Source organism: Zootoca vivipara, chromosome 10 (assembly GCF_965207765.1).
Source record: "Zootoca vivipara chromosome 10, rZooViv2.hap1.1, whole genome shotgun sequence".
Classification (NCBI taxonomy): Eukaryota; Metazoa; Chordata; class Lepidosauria; order Squamata; family Lacertidae; genus Zootoca; species Zootoca vivipara.
In genome coordinates, this window is record NC_142593.1 from 35,490,520 (window position 1) to 35,509,976 (window position 19,457).

Sequence of the window (19,457 nt, forward strand, 5' to 3'; positions counted from 1 at the left end):
AGCGCGCGCGTGCGTGCTTTTCAAACCCCCGTGGCAGCCAAACGCAAAGAGGGAAGGGGCGGGAACTGCTTCCTCTGCAATGCCCCAGGGCATCTCGTCCGGCACTGTCTGCATCGCAGGGAATGGCAGGGGAGGGCGGGAACTGTCGTACCCCCCCAACGGAGGCGGGCCAGCCGCAGGGAAACGAGATAGTCTGGCTGCAGGAGACAAGGGGCAGCAGGCAGGCGCAATTGGCGGACGACAGCCCCCCCCATGCAGCGCGGAGCAGCGTCAGCCCACCCCCCCAAGAGCAGGAGTGGTACTTGAAGTGACTCTGACACTGCCCAATGGTTACCCCCTGACCGTGCTGGGTCTGATAGATTCGGGAGCGTCAGAGAACTTCTTTTTGAGAGACTTTGCAGAAGCACACCAGACCCAACTTCTGCAGCTGGACTTCCCCCTGCACGTCTCCACCATTGACGGCAGGGAGTTGCTGGGAGGGGCCATCACCCATCAGACCCCCCCCCATGAGAATGACGGTGGGACGGCACTCAGAGACACTGGCATTCAACGTCACCACCATTTCGGACCCCCCCCATTGTGCTGGGAATGAGCTGGCTGGCGCGCCATGACCCGTCTATCAGTTGGCACCAGAGATGCCTCACGTTTGGTTCAGATTATTGCCTGGAACACTGCATGCAGCGCCAACCAGGGGAGGGGCCTCCGATAGCCACGGTGGCCACCATGAAAATCAAGGGAGGGGAGGCCATCCCCAAACCTTACTGGGACCTGCAGGAGGTCTTCAGCGAAGCGGAGTCCAACCACCTGCCCCCCCCACAGGCCCTTTGACTGTCAAATCAACCTGGTGCCAGGGGCCACGCTACCCCCAGCAAAGCTGTACTCCATGTCGGATCAGGAATTGGAGGATCTATGGGCCTTCATTGATAAGAACCTCAAGAGGGGGTTCATCAGAGAAAGCAAGGCAGCAGGGGGCAGCCCAGTCTTCTGGGTGGACAAAAAGGATACGTCACAGCGCCGCCTGGTGGTGGACTTTAGACGCCTGAATTCAATGTCGGAACCAGTTGCTTTCCCCATGCCGAGGGTGGACGATCTGCTAACGGCGGTACGACGCGGCAAGATCTTCACCAAACTGGACCTGAGGGGGGGGCGTACAACCTGGTCAGGATCCGAGAAGGGGATGAGTGGAAGACCACGATGTTTACGCCACTCGGTTCCTTTAAATATTTGGTAATGCCCTTTGGATTATAGGGGGGCTCGGCCTGCTTCCAGGCCTTCATGCACCACGTCCTGGGGTCCCTACTCTTCAAGAACTGCGTGGTCTTTTTGGATGATATCCTTATTTACTCTACGGACCCCGTGCAACACGTGAAAGACATCCGAGAAGTCTTGCAGCGCCTCAAAGAGAACCACCTGTATGTGAAACTGGAGAAGTGCAGGTTCCACACCAAGGAGGTGGAGTTCCTGGGCTAAAAGCTATCGGACAAGGGGCTAGCGATGGACAAAGACAAAGTGCAGGCCATCCTGGACTGGCAGAGCCCCAGGACTCGCAAGGACGCCCAACGCCTCCTAGGCTTCGCCAACTTCTACAGGAAGTTCATCAAGAACTTCTCACATGTCACGGCTCCCATCACAGACTGCTTGAGAGGCAAGCAGAAGTTCAGGTAGACACCGGAGGCGCAAGCAGCGTTCGAGGGCCTCAAGAGGGTGTTCGCCTCCGACCAGAACTTGTTCCACGTGGTGCAGGATGCACCCCTACGCGTCGAAACGGATGCTTCTGACAGAGCTGTGGGCGGCGTGCTACTGCAACTGGACGCCAACAGGGAGTGGAGGCCCTGTGCCTTTTTCTCCAGGAAGCTGAGCCAGCCCGAACGCAACTACACCGTTTTCGACAAGGAGCTTTTGGCCATTCACGCGGCTTTTAAGCACTGGAGACACTTCCTGGTGGGCGCCAAGCACCCCATCCAGGTGTGCACGGACCATAAGAACCTGGAGTTCTGGAGAACGGCCAGGGTGCTCAACCAGCGGCAGATACGGTGGGCGGAGTTCTTTTCCCACTTCAACTTCTCCATCCACTACATACCGGGAGAGCAGAATGTCAGGGCGGATGCTCTCTCCCGCAAGCCAGAGTACATGGAGGAGGAGTTGCCACCAGCACCCCGGCACGTTTTTCCCCCATCGGCACGGACATGGGCAGAAATAGTGAGTGAGGCAGAACTCACCGCACTGATGGCAGGGGATGAGTTCGCCATGCGCATCTTCCGAGACCTTCAAGGGGGGAGGGGGCAAGTGAAGGACTGTGAGGAATGGAGGGGGTTACTCTTTTACAGGGGAGCCCTGTACCTGCCCACCACCCAGCTCAGAGGTAAGGTCCTCAAGCAGATGCACGACAACCCGACGGCAGGACATTTTGGAAGGGACAAGACCACTCACTTAATCATGAGACACTTCTGGTGGCCAGGGGTGCGGGAAGATGTTCGGGACTATGTAAGGGGTTGTGACACCTGTCAGATGGCCAAAGTGATCAGAGCAGCGCCAGCAGGGTTGCTGGAGCTGTTGCCCACGCCGCACAGGCCGTGGGAAGTAGTGTCCATGGACTTCATCACAGATCTGCCCTCATCCAGGGGCAAGACCGCAGTGTTGGTGGTGGTGGACCGCATGTCCAAGATGTGCCATTTTATACCATGTGCACGGGCGGTCTCTGCAGAAGAGACAGCCAAACTGTTCGTGGACCACATATTCCGACTGCATGGATTACCCTTAAGGGTTATATCGGACAGAGGCCGCCAATTTGTTTCCAGGTTCTGGCGCAGGCTCATGAACCTCCTACAGGTGGAGGTCAGCCTGTCCACGGCCAGGCACCCGCAGACCAATGGACAGGCGGAACGGGCCAACGCCATTCTGCAGCAGTACCTGAGATGCTACGTCAGCCAACGGCAAACGGACTGGGTGGATCGCCTGCCTCTGGCGGAGTTTGCCTACAACAACGCAGTGCACGTCTCCACAGGGGTGTCGCCCTTTAAGGCCAACTACGGGCGCGACCTCAGATCATTCCCAGACAGGGAGTGGGAGGAGGAGGAGGAGGGCCCCGCAGCAGAGGACTGGGCGGAGGAACTGGAGACTGTGCACCAGCAGCTCAGAGAGCACTTGGAGAGGGCCAAGGAGGCGTACAAGAAGGGGGCAGATCGCCACAGACGACCGGGGGAGGTCATCAGGGTGGGAGACAGGGTTTGGCTGTCCTCTGAGGGCCTTCCGACCAGGGGGAGGTGCAAGAAGTTAGCACCCAGAAGGTTGGGATCATTCATGGTCACACAGCAGGTCAATCCGGTAGCTTTCAGGCTGGAACTGCCGGACTCCATGAGGGTGCACCCAGTGTTCCACAGGTCGTTGCTGTCACCTTACAGGGAAAGCAGCAGGTTCCAAGACAGCGACCAGCCTCCCGAGGGGGGGGAGAGGGGAGGCATGGGGCAGCTCAATGTAGCCACGGAAATTCTGGATTCCCGAAGAGGAGGGGGAGGTCTGGAGTACCTCATGGCATGGGAGGACACCCCACCGTCCCAGAATGAATGGGTGCCAGCTAGGGAGGTACAGGAGGACTTCTTAGTGGAAGAGTTTCATGCCCTTTTTCCTCACAAGCCCAAGCCATGGCACATGGAAAGGAGAGAGGGGACAGCCCCACATGGGGAGGGGGAGGAACCCTCAGAAAGGGAAGCCACGAGCAGTTCCCCATGGCAATGGGAAGTGGGTTTTGAGGAGGAGGAAGAGGAGGGGTGGTTCTACCCAGTGACCAGAGCACCTGAGCCGGTAGAGGACTGGGAACAAATCTTCTCACCCACGGACTCGGATGCAACTGACTTTTTGGGTTTTCCGTCGCCGCCAGAGGGGGAGGCGCCGGAGCCGAACTGGGAACAGCTTTTCACCCCCACCAGTTCAGACGCCACGGACTTTCTAGGTTTCCAGTCGTCCCCAGCGCTCTCGGAGCCCTCGAGGGAGGGGGGAGGGGGGCCTGGGGGTGGATGTGAGGGATAGAAGCTATTGGCAGCCCCCTCCCATCTTAAACACAAGCTCTTCGCCCAGCGCAAGTGGGAGTGGGGAGGGGGATGTTTCTAGCGGGGAATCAGGAAGCAGAAGCCAGGGCTCAGGCAGGGTAGCTGAGCCACGACGCCACTTGGGAAAGGAAGGGGGAAGCAGGGAAAACGCGGGACGAAGACCGATCCCAGCGACCCCGGAATTGCGTAAGAAGCGCTGGGGGTGGAGATTTAGTATCCCCAGGCTACTTTGCTGGAGAAAGACGCGGGAATCTCCATTCGGAGGTTCTGCACCGGACTGACAACATGTACATAGCACTGTTTCAGCACTGTAAATAGACTGCACTAAATAAAAGGATAAAAATGCAGAGCTGTGAGGAGTCGTTACTCTAGAGTAGCCACCATTGCCACTGTGACATGTATGTTAGGATAATCTTCCAAAAATTGTTTTGTAATAGTTTTTACCACTGTAGCCAGTGGTTTTTCCTTAAAAAAAATGTTTATGGGTAGTCTCATTTTGACTCAAGAAATAACTGTTTTATAGTTCAAATCTGGAAAAATAAATAAATGCAGTAAGGTACAAAGTAAGGTCCAAAGGTCCAAAGATTCACAAAATGTTTAGGGGTATGCGTACGCCTGCGTACCCCCAGAAAAAAGCACTGACTATAGCAAACGAAACTATACAACTTAGACTTAAAATAATGTTCACTGTATATATACTCCAACCTTCTTCATTCACTTTAAAATCATGCATGAGGAACTAAAATCCCAACATAGGGAAATGATGCATATGTTATGTTCTTTCCAGAAGGAATATGTGTTAGTGTACTGTAGTTCAGTCTACATGTGCAGTATCAGGGGAGAGACACTTCATGCACGAATTCAACAAAGGGCAATAAAAGTGGAGCAAAGAAACAAGTACTGTACAAAATTGCAATCCTGCAGGAGTTTCTCTTGCACAAGGGACAAACAGTACTAGAAGAGTACTTGTGCTCAATTTCCATTACTTTCAATAAAGCTCATGTATGATAAAGGCTGGCTTTCCAATTACACAGCCTGGGGGGGGGGGTTTCCGCAGAAAACATGCCACATATGCAACTTGTGATTGGATTCCTCCTAGCCATCTTTCTCAGATTCGACTGAAATGATTTTTTTAAAGGGTGAGCAATCTTTCTCTTGAGGATCCAGCTATCGTTTTTCTAGCCTGCCCATCCCTACCTACTCTCTTTGCTATAACATTAAATTAGCGCAAGATTTCTCTGGATCCAGTGTTAGCTGCTGGTTGATGGGATTAGGAAGAAAATTCACCTGGGCCCAGTACTGGCAGAACTGATCGTAGAGTTTTTGCAACCCTGTGAGGTATATGTTCTTGTTGCCCCTGCATGGGAGGTTTGTTGTTTTATGTTTTCACAACTTTGACATACCTATCAAAGGGTGCTCAGGTAGGATCCTTAAAAGTGAAGGAGTTGCAGTGCGCTCCTGCAGGCACGAGCCATTCTATCTCAAGGGTGGCGAAAGAATTGTGTCCTAATGGTGGCAGGGCAGTAGCCACCTAAATACAGTGGTCACCTGTAGCTGCTTCCTGACTTCTGAAGACTGGGCTGAGCCAAGCATAATGAGTTGTCAAAAATAGGACGACTTGTCTCTGTGAAGCTGTACCCAACAAGAGTTGTGTTCATTATAATTACTATATGTGGGATAAAGGCCTCTTGCTTACTTGTGTGTAGGTACATGCACACACACACACACACCAAACAGGGCATCCCAGTTTTTTTGCACAAGATCTTGATGACATTCTGAGTGCCATGCTCTGGTGCTGCACTCTCGCCCTGAAAAAAACACTTTTTCAGGGCAAGGGTGAGGTGCAGATCATGTGACTCGCCTGGGACTACATCCCAGAAGACACACATTCTAGTTTGGTGCTTGAAAAGTTGGTTAGTATGACACCGCTCTCTGACTTTTGTATGGCTAGAATGGGGCCTACATAGCCTTTTAATTCTGGCAACTCTCTGAGCACTGGCCTGTTTCCCATAAGAAAATGTGACCTTCAAGCTGATAAAACTCCACACCCCTGCTCTATGCCCTAAAAGGCTACCTAAACAGTAATGAGGCCAAAAGCAACAAATTATATAGACAACCTATTTTGGCTATCTTTTTTTGGACTAAAATCTAATCCTTAAGTAAACAATACAACATTTCAAAATAACAAGACACTTTCAATACACATATAAATCACTGTCATGGTTGTAACTGTATGGATTTTGGCAGCAATCCACACACTTGCATGCTGATTTCCAGTTCACTTTCACAAATAATGCACATAAGCAAACTGATGTCTACTTGTACACCCACAGGTTGTAATGCCCAATCGCTAAATGGCTTTTGTCATCTGTAGAGATGGCATACTTTGCTCAATGTGTCAACCACTTTCTGTGGGACTTGGAACACTGAGTTTACCACAATAGCATTTTATAAAATTAAGGCTTGGTGGTGGGCTCAACAATTTGCTTAATAAGCGCTTCTTCTGTTGGTAGCATTGCACTTCTTTCCCTTTCTGAATGGAGCAAATGAACAGAATATGAATTGAATGTGTCTTCCTGGTAGGTTCATACATCAGGTATGTAAGACACTTCAAATCAGGTGGACATCAGGTATGTAAGGTACTGCAAATTGAGACAGGAGATGGAGACTTTTAACATGTCTTCCAAACAGTCTTGGAAGCTAGCTTGTGGTATCATGCCCCAAGGTGGCATGAAAGCCCAGCTGCCCATCTCTTCCTGAATCATGTCATTCCACTTTGTGCTTGGCAACTTATATTTGAGATGACTGTTTCCATCCATAGCCCACTGTTGAGATGAGGTTAGAAGGCCATCAGTAGCAATAATGCATCTCTATTGCTCCTTGTGACAGTGACTCTGTTATGTCCTCCTGATCCTGCCTCAGACAAATGCACAATCATATGAGTGGAGTCTGTTTCTTCCAACTGATGAAGCATCATAACCATCATGATCACCACTGCCTGCCTGTGTCACTATGTTATGCTTGCTGCAGCAGTTCTCTTGTGAGGAACAGAACAAGTGAGGCCTTGTTTTCCTTGGATTTGATTAATGCTCTCCATTGCACAGGCAATATGCTGTCCCTGCTGCTAATGTCAACTCTTATTTCCTTCCTTTCCCAATTTGACACTTTACCGTAAGGTTTTTGATTGATGGGTCTTTGCAGCAGTCAAGCACAATACCAACCCTGCTGCAAGTTTCCTTGAAATTGTTCATGATATTCACCACAAAAGCATCCAAATAGTCTCCAAAAGTCACTGCATCCTTGGCTGTCACCAGGGCTGGAAAGCTTTGCCCACTCTATGTATACCGATCCCCAATAGCTGAGGGCTGACTCTGACCAAGTTATTCCAATCAGAATTTTTTTAAAAAAATTAAAACACCAGAAAAATGCCAGTTGATAAATATTAATGTCAGAAACACAGAGACTGGTGTAATTAATCTTCATATAACTTCCATAAGTGAAAATTGATTTTCTGATCAAGGAAATGGTCCTCTAAAAATAACAACCCACTTTTTAGCAGGTCTAGTTACTGACATTTTGATTCCTTAATCAAAACAGCAACACACCCATACTTCTATATTAAACGCAAAACCTCATGAGCAAGGCAGACTTCCCTCAGCCATTCCATAGATGTGGAATTCTGACATAGCCACTTTTACCATGACCACCTCAGTCAGCAGCCCTCCATCAAAACGAAGTTGTTTCCTGGGTTTTCTTTGTCTACATTCAGCCATCAGGTGTTGTTTCTGAAAACCAGCTATACCAAAGCAGTGATCGAATTGAAAATACTCTCACAACTACTGCTGCTGTAGCAAAACCACTGTATATGGTTGCTTACCTGTAATAACCGCTGTGCTTTTAAAAATCAAAGATATGAAAAGTCTCAAAATAATTTATACTTTGACAAAAAAAAGTAATGGAGACTAAGGTTACAGTCCCACAAACATTTGAAGTCAGTGAGACTCCCTTCTGAGTAAACAAGCATGGGATACAGTTGCACGGTTGCAATTCTTCACATAAGTCTTAATTGGCTAGGAAAGTGCATTCCAAGGTTTTGTGGTGTTTTAAAGTCCCAAAAATATCTATTGTCAAAATGAAATAGCAATAAAACCAGCCTGACTTTCTGGTGTGAGCCTATATGGCAGAATATGAAGACTCCAATCAAAGTACTGTCCTTCTATTTATGTCTAAGGTTTCTTTGACGAGCAAACGGTATAAATTTGGTTCTGATTCCGGAATTCTTTTTTAAAAAATTATTTATTTAAACTATTTCTAGCCTGCTTTATAGAACTGAGAAGCTTTCAAAGTGACTTACAAAAGATTTGCTCAATTAAACTTCCATTCAAGTGTGGTATCAGGAACAGAAAGATAGTATCCCTATGGTGCCATGATTCTTTCCAGGTGTCATTTCCTTCCCGCATGCTTGTACTTCCTTGGTACTGATCTTTGACCTCTACCTACTGGGTAACAGAGCCCATTCTGATCCTCTGAGGAAAAGAAGTGGGGCTGCTTAGTAGGAGTATTAGTCTGTTATCATTTGCTTTCACTCTATATCATACCTGAAGAGATTCATCTGAGTATTTGTGGATCAAATTGTTACAGCAGGTGCCTTCTACGGTGGAACACATGGTATATTCTCCAATATGCTGTATTCGTTTACAGGAAACATTCTCAGTAGCAATTGCTATTATTATTTTTAAGCGAAGTGTGCAGATGTGTAGAGTGTAGATAGAAACTCCCAAATTGTGAGTTTGTTTTCTTATCCAGTCAGAAAAATAAAAGGAGTTAATTAAGGACAATGATGTTTGGGTCCCTTGGAACTAAAATATTATAATTCAATCTGTCAATAAGGCATGCAAACACCTTTTAATAGCACATTTTATTGGGTAAATCTCTTATGAATCCTGGAATGGATCCAAATTATATACACAAAGCTACTCAACTGAGTAAGAGAGCACCAACATCTGCTGCAATCTGCTTTAACCATCACCTTACAGCACACAAGAGCCATGCCTGTGCAATATTTTGAAATTAATTATTCTTCATTGGCCATTCCTGAATAATTCCAGGACAGCCTTCCAAATTAAATTCCCTTGACATGTAAACACAGAAAACTCTTTTTTTGCCCCTAGAGGCAACTAATATTTGACAGACTTCCTATCCTGAACTGAACTGAAAATACAAAATAAAAAAATCCTTCCAGTAGCACCTTAGAGACCAACTAAGTTTGTCATAGGTATGAGCTTTTGTGTGCATGCACACTTCTTCATGCGTGTGCATGCGTGTATCTGAAGAAGTGTGCATGCACACGAAAGCTCATACCTATGACAAACTTAGTTGGTCTCTAAGGTGCTACTGGAAGGATTTTTTTATTTTGTTTTGACTGCGTCAGACCAAAACGGCCACCTACCTGTAACTATCCTGAACTGTTCCACCCAGGCATATTCTTTTTTTAAGGAGTCACAATCAAGACTTTATCCACAAATTTATTTCTTCCATTGAAGCAGGTAGTTTAGGCTTGTGTAAACTTCTTACCTCCATTCATGCTTTTAAAATGCTCACTGTATTTTGCAGTAAATTTATTTCTCTACATGCTGGAGATATTAATCAGCAGTTGGACATTTATTATACTTTATATTTCCCTCTTTTTAAACGAACTAAGGGTGATATACACAGGGTCCCCAGGCTGTCCCAAGCACCGACCAGACCCAGACCATCTGTAAAATCTCACATACTGAATTTGCCACCACAGTTACAGCTCTCCAATTGGATTATAGAAAATATAAATGATTTTGCAGTAGAAATTAATCAATTAATCAGCATCCAAAATGCTACACCAGAACAAAATTCATTTCAAATAAAGAGATCCAAAAAGAACTAGTTCTGATTCTCACATTGTTTGGCAGACGGAGTTAATTAGTGGGACCAGTGGAAAAAGCAACTTCCCCCAAAAAGTACCCAATATTCTGGAGTGGCAGGAGAAGCTACTCAGTTATTTAGATTTGGATAATCTGACCAATTCAATTAGAGGGTATACTAACAAGAAATTTCAACAGAGCTGGGGAAAATTTGGAGAGTACATGAAAGGACAGTGCTCCACGGTGAAGTCTTGGGTCTACTTCTAATGCCTCGTATTGATCTTTTCTGATTTGATTTAAGTTGATTAAAAGTTGATTGAAGGTGATTCATCTTGAGTTAAGATATTATATAAGAATTATAAGATATCAATGTTTGGAATATATAGATACAATAGAGGGGAAGCAGTACCGGAATATATTAACTAAAGAAACTGAGATGGAGATAAGTGGAAATCTACTATGGGAAGAGGAGATACGGGGGAAGAAATAAATGTGTATGAATTAAAGGAACATAGTTGATAATTATAGGTTCATTTACAGGTTAAATTTATATGTTTAAATGTGTTTTGATTATTTTGATTTTGGGTACGAATGTATGTCTGAATGTATGATTTTTCTTTTTTTTTTCTTTTTTGTATTTATTATTATTATTATTTATATATGATTTTGTATGTTATTATTTCTTTATTATTGTTTGTTTGGTTTGTCTGTGAGTGTATTTTAATTTGAATTCTAATAAAGTTTATTTCTAAAAAACTTTTTTTAAAAAAATTAGTGGAACCAATCTACCTATCAAGGCAACATTACTTGAAACAATTGCTCCAGCATACAACATGGAACAGTGCTGCAGAAATTTATCAATATCTGTTTGAAGAGTTTATATATAACATTTGCAAACCCAGGAATAATTTCATAAATATATATCTCTGAAAATGTTTCAGACCTACCTTATTTAATTTTATAAAATATTTCAGTCCGGCTTCCAGAGGATTGGTGTCACAATTCATCTGTAAAAAAATATGCAATAAGAGATTTAATCACTAGATGGCATATTTCCTTCACGTCTTTTCACTTTCTCATACTGTTTTCCATTTATTTCCTTTTTTATGAACAAGTAAAATCTCTTTTGTTAAAGGATTGTAATTCCTAGTGACATTTGCATCTCCAATAAAAAAAATGCAAGTATATATTTCTTCAATATCTACAGTTAAGAAGACAATAAGAAATGAGACATCCTGCAAACATAGAAAGCCTTCACTCCACTGAGAACTAACCAAGGAAGATGCAATTATGATTTACTTGCAAATCTACCTCCCTATCCCTCATCTCACAGTGAACAGCTATCTGATGCCTCAGCTGTTCTTCTCATTTTCAACAGGTAGGACAGTAGGGTGGAATTCTGTGGACTGTTAAGGCGAAACAATTGCATTGGGGTGCTCTCTAGACCTGGTGTAGTCAATGTGGTGCCATCCAGATGTGGTTACATATATTACAACTTCAATCACCTCCTACCATAGGCCATGCTGCTGAGAGTTGTAATCTCAACATCTGGAGTGTGTCATGTTAACTATCTCTGCTCCCCAGGTGAAACCAGAGAATTCCATATCCACAGCAGTTTTTATGCATGTGGAATCATACAATTTCGGTCCGGGAAAAAGACACCGAGGGTCATCTAGTCCAACCCCCTGCAATGCAGGAATCTCAACTAAACCACCCAAGACAGATGGTCACCCAACCTCTGCATAAAAACCTCCAAAGAAGGAGAGAATTATATACACATGCATCACTACCTACTGAATTACAGTCATAGCATTTTGAAGGAGCTGGTATCATATTAATATCAGCATCTTTTTGCCAAGAAATAAATATTAGGGAAATAAGATTCCTGGCTTATACTGATTCAGAAAATGCAAAACATCTTTAGGGAAATACCCTGAAGTGCAAGTGGAACAAAAAATAAGTAAGAAGCACTCCAATGTGGCATGAGCAGCCTCAGTTGATGTGGAATCCTGATAGGGTTGTCAGACTCAATAGAGGACAGGACTTCTGTGCCTTTAATTGCCCTGCTCTCTTTTGAGTCTGGAAACCTTAAAGAGAAAGCAGCAGACCCTTTGCTTGGAAATTAAACAAAGGGTCTGCTGGTTTCTCTTTAAGGTTTCCAGACTCAAAGGGTCTGCTGGAAACACTTTAGACTGAAATGGCATAGAGCAGGGGTGTCAAACTCAAATTCATCGGGGGCCGCATCAGCAGTTTGGTCACCCTCAAAGGGCCAGTTGTATCTGTAGGACTATGTGTCCACTCTTTATTATCATAAATTATTGTCACTGCATTCAATTATTACTGTTTTTTGTAATAATGTAAGTAATAACTAGCTCTGAAAGCAGAAACATAGTCAGAATAATGGCAAGTAGATATTCAAATGTACAATTATTGTACAATTTATTGAAAAATGATTTTTGGTAACTGCACTGGGTGGTGGAGGCTCGCTAGGGTTTCATGCAGGACCTTTGCAGAGCTACTAGTACCTGGAGATGCTGGGGTCCTTCTGCATGCAGGACAGATGTTCTGCCAGTGAGCCACCACCCTTCACCAAAGGGACTGGCTGAGGTTGACTCACTGAAGCTGCTCTCCTGGTTCCAGGGTTTAAGGGCCAGAAGTATAAAGCAGCATCCTATGTTTCTGAGGAGAGGGGGAGGGAGGGAGGGGAGAGAGGGAGGGAGGAAGAAAAGAGGGAGTGGGAGGGAGAGAGGAAGGAAGGAAGGAAAGAGGGGAGAGAAAGAAGAGTAGGAAATAAGGAAGAGAATAAAGAAGGAAAGAAAAAGAAAGAGGGAGAGAAGATGGAAAGGGAGAAAGAAGGAAGGAAGTAGAGGGGAAGAAAGAATAAGAATGAGGGAGAGGAAGAAAGTTGGGAAGGGCGGAAGGAAGAAAGGAAGGAAGGAAGGAAGGAAGAAAGAAAGAAAAGAGGGAGTAGGAGGGAGAGAGGAAGGAAAGAGGTGAGAGAAAGAAGAGTAGGAAAGAAGGAATAAAGAAGGAAAGAAAAAGAAAGGGAGAAAAGACAGAGATAAAGAAGGAAGGAAGGAGAGGGAAAGAAAGAATAAGAACGAGAGAGAGGAAGAAAGAAAGAAAGAAAGGGAAAGGGGGGTCGCCGCCTTGATTCAGCGCCAGAAAAGAGCGCGAAGGGACCCAGGGGCAAAAAGCATTTCCCTGGCCCCAGCTGTTTGTCGGCGCTTTGTTGGCGCGGCGCTTCAGCAGCAAGGTCCCACTGCTGGGTCCCGCTGGCTGGGGCGCTCGGCGGGCCACATGACAAGGTCTGGCGGGCCGGATTTGGCCCCCGGGCCTTGTGTTTGACACCCGTGGCATAGAGTTTAAGTAAGAATTCCAACCAAACATACTACTGTGACCTCTTAATCGAACAGACTTTTTAATATAGAGGAAAAAGAAATGTCGGTGAATTAAAAAGGAGGATGTGGTGCCACAAATGTAATTGAGAATACTAACAGTTTGCCCTCATGAAAATAGAAGGTGTAAATCATAATAGCAGCTGTTTCTTATTTTACTCTTATCAGGCCTTGAAAAAAGCAGAATAGTTCGATATGATTACCTGTGATCAATACACAAATAACACCAAAGAAAGAACAAAAAAAGAAAAGAAAAAAAGAATTATATTCAAACCTCTGCTCCCCATGCCCGAAAAGCCTTTTCTAGCCTTAACGTATTCATCGCATATGTTCCAAAGTTGTCAATTCCTTCTTCCTGGCCTGCTTCCATGATAGTAGAGTATAAAGCTGCAGAATCTTCTCGTCTGTGGTACAACTCCCAACCCAGTTCACCTATTACAAACCAAAGGTTGACATCTTAATCAAGTCTACAGTTAAATTATGGCCGTGCTTATTTAAAGGCATAACATGAAAATAAACATCAGGGGCGTAGGAAGATAGGGGCAGTGGGGGCGGGCCGCCCCGAGTGGCGGGCTCCAAGGGTTGCCATCGCGGGCGCCCGCCCCGCCCCCCAAACACGCGCCCCACCCCAGAATGCGTGTCGCCCCTCCGGGAGACGTGCCACACCCCCGGAACGTGTGCCACGGCCCTCCGGGAGGTGCGCCATGCCCCTGGGAGGCGCGCCACGGCCCTGGAACGGCGCCCCGCCCCCGTCCCCAGTGCCGGAGCATGAAGCTCCGCCACTGATAAACATTAAATGACCTGTCTCTGCACTGCTGCCTTGTATAGAAACCAGCTGTTTTGCTTATAAGAATAATAATCTCTCCCCCTCCCACCTTACCTGTATAGGATATTCTAATTGAAGTTACAGGAATATCCACAATGTTTAAATGTCTGGATTGTAGAAAACTAAATGCTGCATCACTGAGATCCTCTGTTGTCAACTTCTGGAGGACTTTTCGTGCATATGGACCAGCTACACCCAATACTCCAATTTCTTCTGTGACATTTCTGATCTCAACGTTAAACTGTCCTCTAGCTGCCTCCTCTTCAATCCACCTGAAAATAAAAGGCACCACTTTATTAATCCAAACCTTAAAATGCATAAAAGAACTAGGTTGACAACTATGACTATCAGGTAAACCCAAGTCAAGAAGAATGTCTCTTGCACCTCCGAGACAAGCTCACCCCACTCCCTACTGTCCCATATTCAGATTCCAGATTCCATATTTTTCAATGCATGAGAAACCAACTGAATAATAATATCATCTGCCAATGCAACCAATTCCCACAGCTTTTCTGAGGCCATCACAACATTTATCACTACAAATATTTATAAACCTCTTTTTGAGCTCCATTTAGTTTTTTTTTAATCAAGGAGCAGCCAACAGAAATTAATTAGGACCATTAGTCATTTTTACCCACATAAATACCCGTCTTGCTAGTATACCGTATGTCCTCTACAGTATTTGCAGTGTGCAATCATAGTCTGTTGAAGCCTTTGTTTTAGCAGGATAAACAGGCTAAGCACTCTCAGCGAGAGGTGAACAATACTTTTGATACCAGCAACTTGTGGAGAGAAGATTTGTAATCTCAGTATTTTTACGATGTACTCTGAGCTATTTACAATGTTATCTCTGATTCAGAAGATCCCAGTATGCATAAAGGCCAGAGCTCAGTGGTGAAGCATCTGTCCCAGGCTCAATCTCTGGCATGTCAAGGTAGGGACGGAAAAGACCCCCTGCCTGAAACAATGCCACTCAGTGTAGACATTAGTGAACTAGACGGACCAATATTCTGGCTCAGTCCAAGGCAACTTAATCTGTTCCTATGTGAGCTCTGGCTCTTGCGACTTTCCTGAACTGCAGCTCCTTCCCCATTTCCATCATCACAAATGGCTTTTTTAAGCTTCAGCAGTTACAACGTGCACTGACCTCATGTCATGAAGCTCTGACCCAGAACCAGTAATTAACAAAAATTCCCCTGGCTTTAGATGAGAGACTGTGAGCTCTGCATAGACTCTGCCTCTTGGGGTTAACATATGACTTATATTTGTGAAACCTATCTGAATAGTAAAAAAAGAAAGGAAGAAATTATAATACAGTACAGCAGACATTATACAGTATAAGGAAATTGAGTTCTTCCTAGAATACACAGGCTGCAATCTAACACAGACTTAGGCATGCTTAAGCACCACTGGTTTCTATGGGATTCCTGAAGGCCTCAGGTCTGGTTTTGATGCACACAAGGATGGGTGAATGTCAGTTTTTGTTTCTCTCAGTTTCTCATTTTTCTGTTTTTCAGTTCGTCACATTTCCACATCAGTTTGCAATTTGAAAATTCAGCAGAATTTTAGTGCAGATTTCTCCTAATACAGTCATACCTCGGGTTAAGTATGCTTCAGGTTGGAATGGATTAATCTACTTTCCATTACTTTCAATGGGAAAGTTCGCTTCAGGTTAAGTACGCCTCAGGTTAAGTATGGACTTCCAGAACCAATAAAGTACTTAACCTGAGGTACCACTGTACATTGATTATTGCCTTCATTTTATGGATCAATGGTCTCACTAGACAGTAAAATATGTGTTAAATTGCTGTTTTAGGGGGTGTTTTTCATCATCCGGAATGGATTAATCCACTTTCCATTACTTTCAATGGGAAAGTTTGCTTCAGGTTAAGTACGGACTTCTGGAACCAATTAAGTACTTAACCTGAGGTACCACTGTATACACATTTTTGTGAGCAATTTCCCTAATATAATGCATTATATATATTATTTTCACTAATACAGTGTATGTATTTGTATGCTCACTTACTCCAGTATATATATATATTTGCATATATGACTTGGCTGGAGAACTGTACTGCAAAGTATGGAGAACTGTGTAGGGAAAGTTGAGTTTCAATTTATGCATTGCTTTGGAAAGTACATATTAAATAGGTTCACATGTTAGCGTAAGGATGGGGAGAAAATTTGGTTAACAGAATTCCTCATTCATCCCTACATCTGTCCACCTGATTTGGAACCGATTCACATCCACAAATTTGGGGTAATGTTTAAATGAGGCATAGGTGCATAGCATCTAATTTGTTTAGCTCCAATTCCTGCAATCTTCGCACAACTAAATTTTGAGGCATGCAGATTCCACAAGATGGGCATATGTGAAATGTATATCCAGTCCAACATTATATCTTTAGTATGGGGGTATGTGGTTGAACGAGGTCAGGCCAAGTGCACACAGGAAGGTGAAGGTAGATGTAATCCTAATTCCTTACCACTCTTGGGCTCAGTACAATTGGGACTTCATATGAGTAGGACTGTAAACTTATTTTCAGCATATATTAAAACTAATCCAAGACCTATTTTGCTGTTACATTTCCATTTACCTTTGGGATCACATTTGCAATCAGGCGATCCAGAAATTTAACAGAATCACTGCCTTTGATGCTAATCTTGCCAAATGGAGTGAGATCAATCACACCCACTTTTTCCATCACCTGTTTATATTCACGGCCCACAGGTTCAAACCAGTTTGTACGTCGAAAACTTGGCCTAGAAAAATAAAAATTACTGTAAATTCATTAAAAAAAACCTGCCTAGTAATTTTCAACTTAACTGTAAGTAGCTCTCTCCCTTTCCTTTCATCTATCAACCCCTTTGGATGAGTAGGGAAGGGGAATGAAACTGAAAAATCATAGGCATACCTTATTTTGGCAAGTTTATCAATAATTTCCCTAACTGTAAAGAGACCCCTGACCATTAGGTCCAGGCATGACCGACTCTGGGGTTGCGGCGCTCATCCCGCATTATTGGCCAAGGGAGCTGGCGTACAGCTTCCAGGTCATGTGGCCAGCATGACAAAGCCGCTTCTGGTGAACCAGAGCAGCACACGGAAATGCCGTTTACCTTCCTGCTGTAGCGGTACCTATTTATCTACTTGCACTTTGACGTGCTTTCGAACTGCTAGGTTGGCAGGAGCTGGGACCGAGCAACGGGAGCTCACCCCATCGCGGGGATTCGAACTGCCGACCTTCTGATAGGCAAGCCCTAGGCTCTGTGGTTTAACCCACAGCGCCACCTGCTGTCCCACCCTAACTGTAACTTAAGGTTAATGTTTTATTTAATGACAAACACTGCTCAACTCCAATGAGTGGATGTTTTATATTAAAATTGATTAATTATTGCATTCTATAGATAAAAACTAGGAACTCCACAGATGCAGGTGCTTTTACTGTATACTGTAGAAGTACAGAATATAAATGCAATACAGTACAAGAGTAAGCATGACGTAGAAACTTTGGTCATCATTACATGGACAGACCCTTAAGGTCATTTGGAGTCCCAACATACATCCTCAGTAAAACTGTAGGAGACTTTCTGCTGTTGCCGTTTCTTATACAAAAGGGTTAAGCATATGTGGAAGGAAGAACTATTTTAGAATGGTAACTTTTACATCTGAAGTTTACCCCCCCCCAAAAAAAACCCCAATAGCTTCAGTGAATTAATCTTTAATGTTGTGATTTGTTGTTTTGCATTTCATTATCAGCTGGAGATTATCATAAGTTCTTATAGTATGTTTTGAAGATTATGGGTAAAATCTAATAAGCGCCATAGAGCGGGATCACGGCAGCAAACCACACCCATTATATATACATGGATGCTTATATATCTGCAATATGCCTACACTCATACAAATTTAACAATGGAAGTATAATGGGGACTATGCTTTCTGTAAGCCACCAACTGCACATCTAAACCAACATATGAACCATCTGCAGGGCCAGCCCATGAATGAGGCGGGATGAGGCAGCTGCCTTGGGCAGCACCTGAAAAGGGATGGCATTGAGGAGGAAAGTAACTTCCGCTGTCCTGCTACTGTTTTACATGGTGGGGTCACCAAAGCTGTTGTGCAAAGCAGAAGCAGCAGTGGAAGAGTGGCTTCTGCTCTTCTTCCTCCTCTTCCAAGTGTTGTCCCTCTCCAGATGGCCTCAGTGACTATGCATACTGCTCTCATAGCCTATGTATGAGAGTGCAGAATCACAGCTGTACAGTTGATAGGGAACCCGAGGGTTGTCTAGCCCAACCCCCATCCAATTTGAAACAATACTGGACCCTGCTTAGCTTTGCAAATGCACTAGCAGTTTTATTGCTGCACCACCAGAAGGGGTTTTCATGTCATCTCTAAACATTGGCCTGGCACTTGGTGTTGTAAAAACATGAAAATATTCCTCTTTCTTCATTATAACTACTACCAGTTACCGGTAAACTGCTTTGAAGTTTTTCTACAATCATGTAGTGCATAAATTTTATTAAATGAATGAATGAATGATACTACTTCCTCTTAATGTGCATTTTACCAACTGATACTATGTTTCAGACTACGGTTCACAATTCTATCTTTATTTTAACAACCCTGAACATAATATTGCTAATGCTATTAATTTGGCACAAAAGAACAATCAATAAATATTTTTTCATTTACTTGTATCCAATCTCATCCCCAGGTTTGTAGAACCAATGAGGCTGCTCCCATCCTGCATGGAATCCCATGGAGCATTCCGACTTAAGGATTTCATAAAGCCCACTAACTCTTGCTGTGGGTCTCCCAGCAAATCTTTCTTCTTTAGGAAAGCCAACTGCAAAACAAAAACAAACACAAAATCAACATCGTAAAACATATGACACTGAATCACTTATTGCACATGTACACAAAGTATTTTTCATGTATCTACAAATGTTTTTGAAGGACTTTGCAGGCTGCTAAACATCATAATGATGGAAATAAAATAAGCAAGGTATGCAGTACAGTGTAAACTGGATGTCAGGGAATGGTCTGAATCAGAGGAGTGGGGAATGCATTCTCAGGCAGAGGTGGGGTGGATTCACCCCGCCACCGCAGTTTCCGGTGGTTTCAGGAGCAGAGAGAGACACAGACACTGAGCAGTTTCGACAGGAGTTGCCTAGCTAGGAGATAATGGAGAGACAAAGAGAAGGGAGGGAACAGCCAGCAGAGCTGTAATTAAAGAGTGGGGGGGACCCTCCCTCCCCAAGAACTAGGAGCTCCGTCAGTATTAGA

General features: G+C 44.4%; 1 protein-coding gene across 5 annotated transcripts in view; it reads right to left on the reverse strand.

Moving 5' to 3' along the window:
• DMGDH (dimethylglycine dehydrogenase) overlaps positions 1–19,457 on the reverse strand; it is a 48,513-nt gene that overhangs the window by 9,416 nt on the left and 19,640 nt on the right. For 4 of the 5 annotated variants that reach the window (XM_035099565.3, XM_035099563.3, XM_035099568.3 and 1 more), the window contains 6 exons: positions 18,864–19,017; positions 16,768–16,933; positions 15,315–15,445; positions 14,222–14,439; positions 13,616–13,773; positions 10,891–10,950 (listed from right to left, as the gene is read on the reverse strand). In XM_035099565.3, the coding sequence (XP_034955456.1) occupies positions 10,891–10,950; positions 13,616–13,773; positions 14,222–14,439; positions 15,315–15,445; positions 16,768–16,933; positions 18,864–19,017 (887 nt within the window). Of the gene's footprint in view, positions 1–963; positions 1,136–10,890; positions 10,951–13,615; positions 13,774–14,221; positions 14,440–15,314; positions 15,446–16,767; positions 16,934–18,863; positions 19,018–19,457 lie in introns of those variants that run through there. The other variant, XM_035099567.3, reaches the window with a different exon arrangement.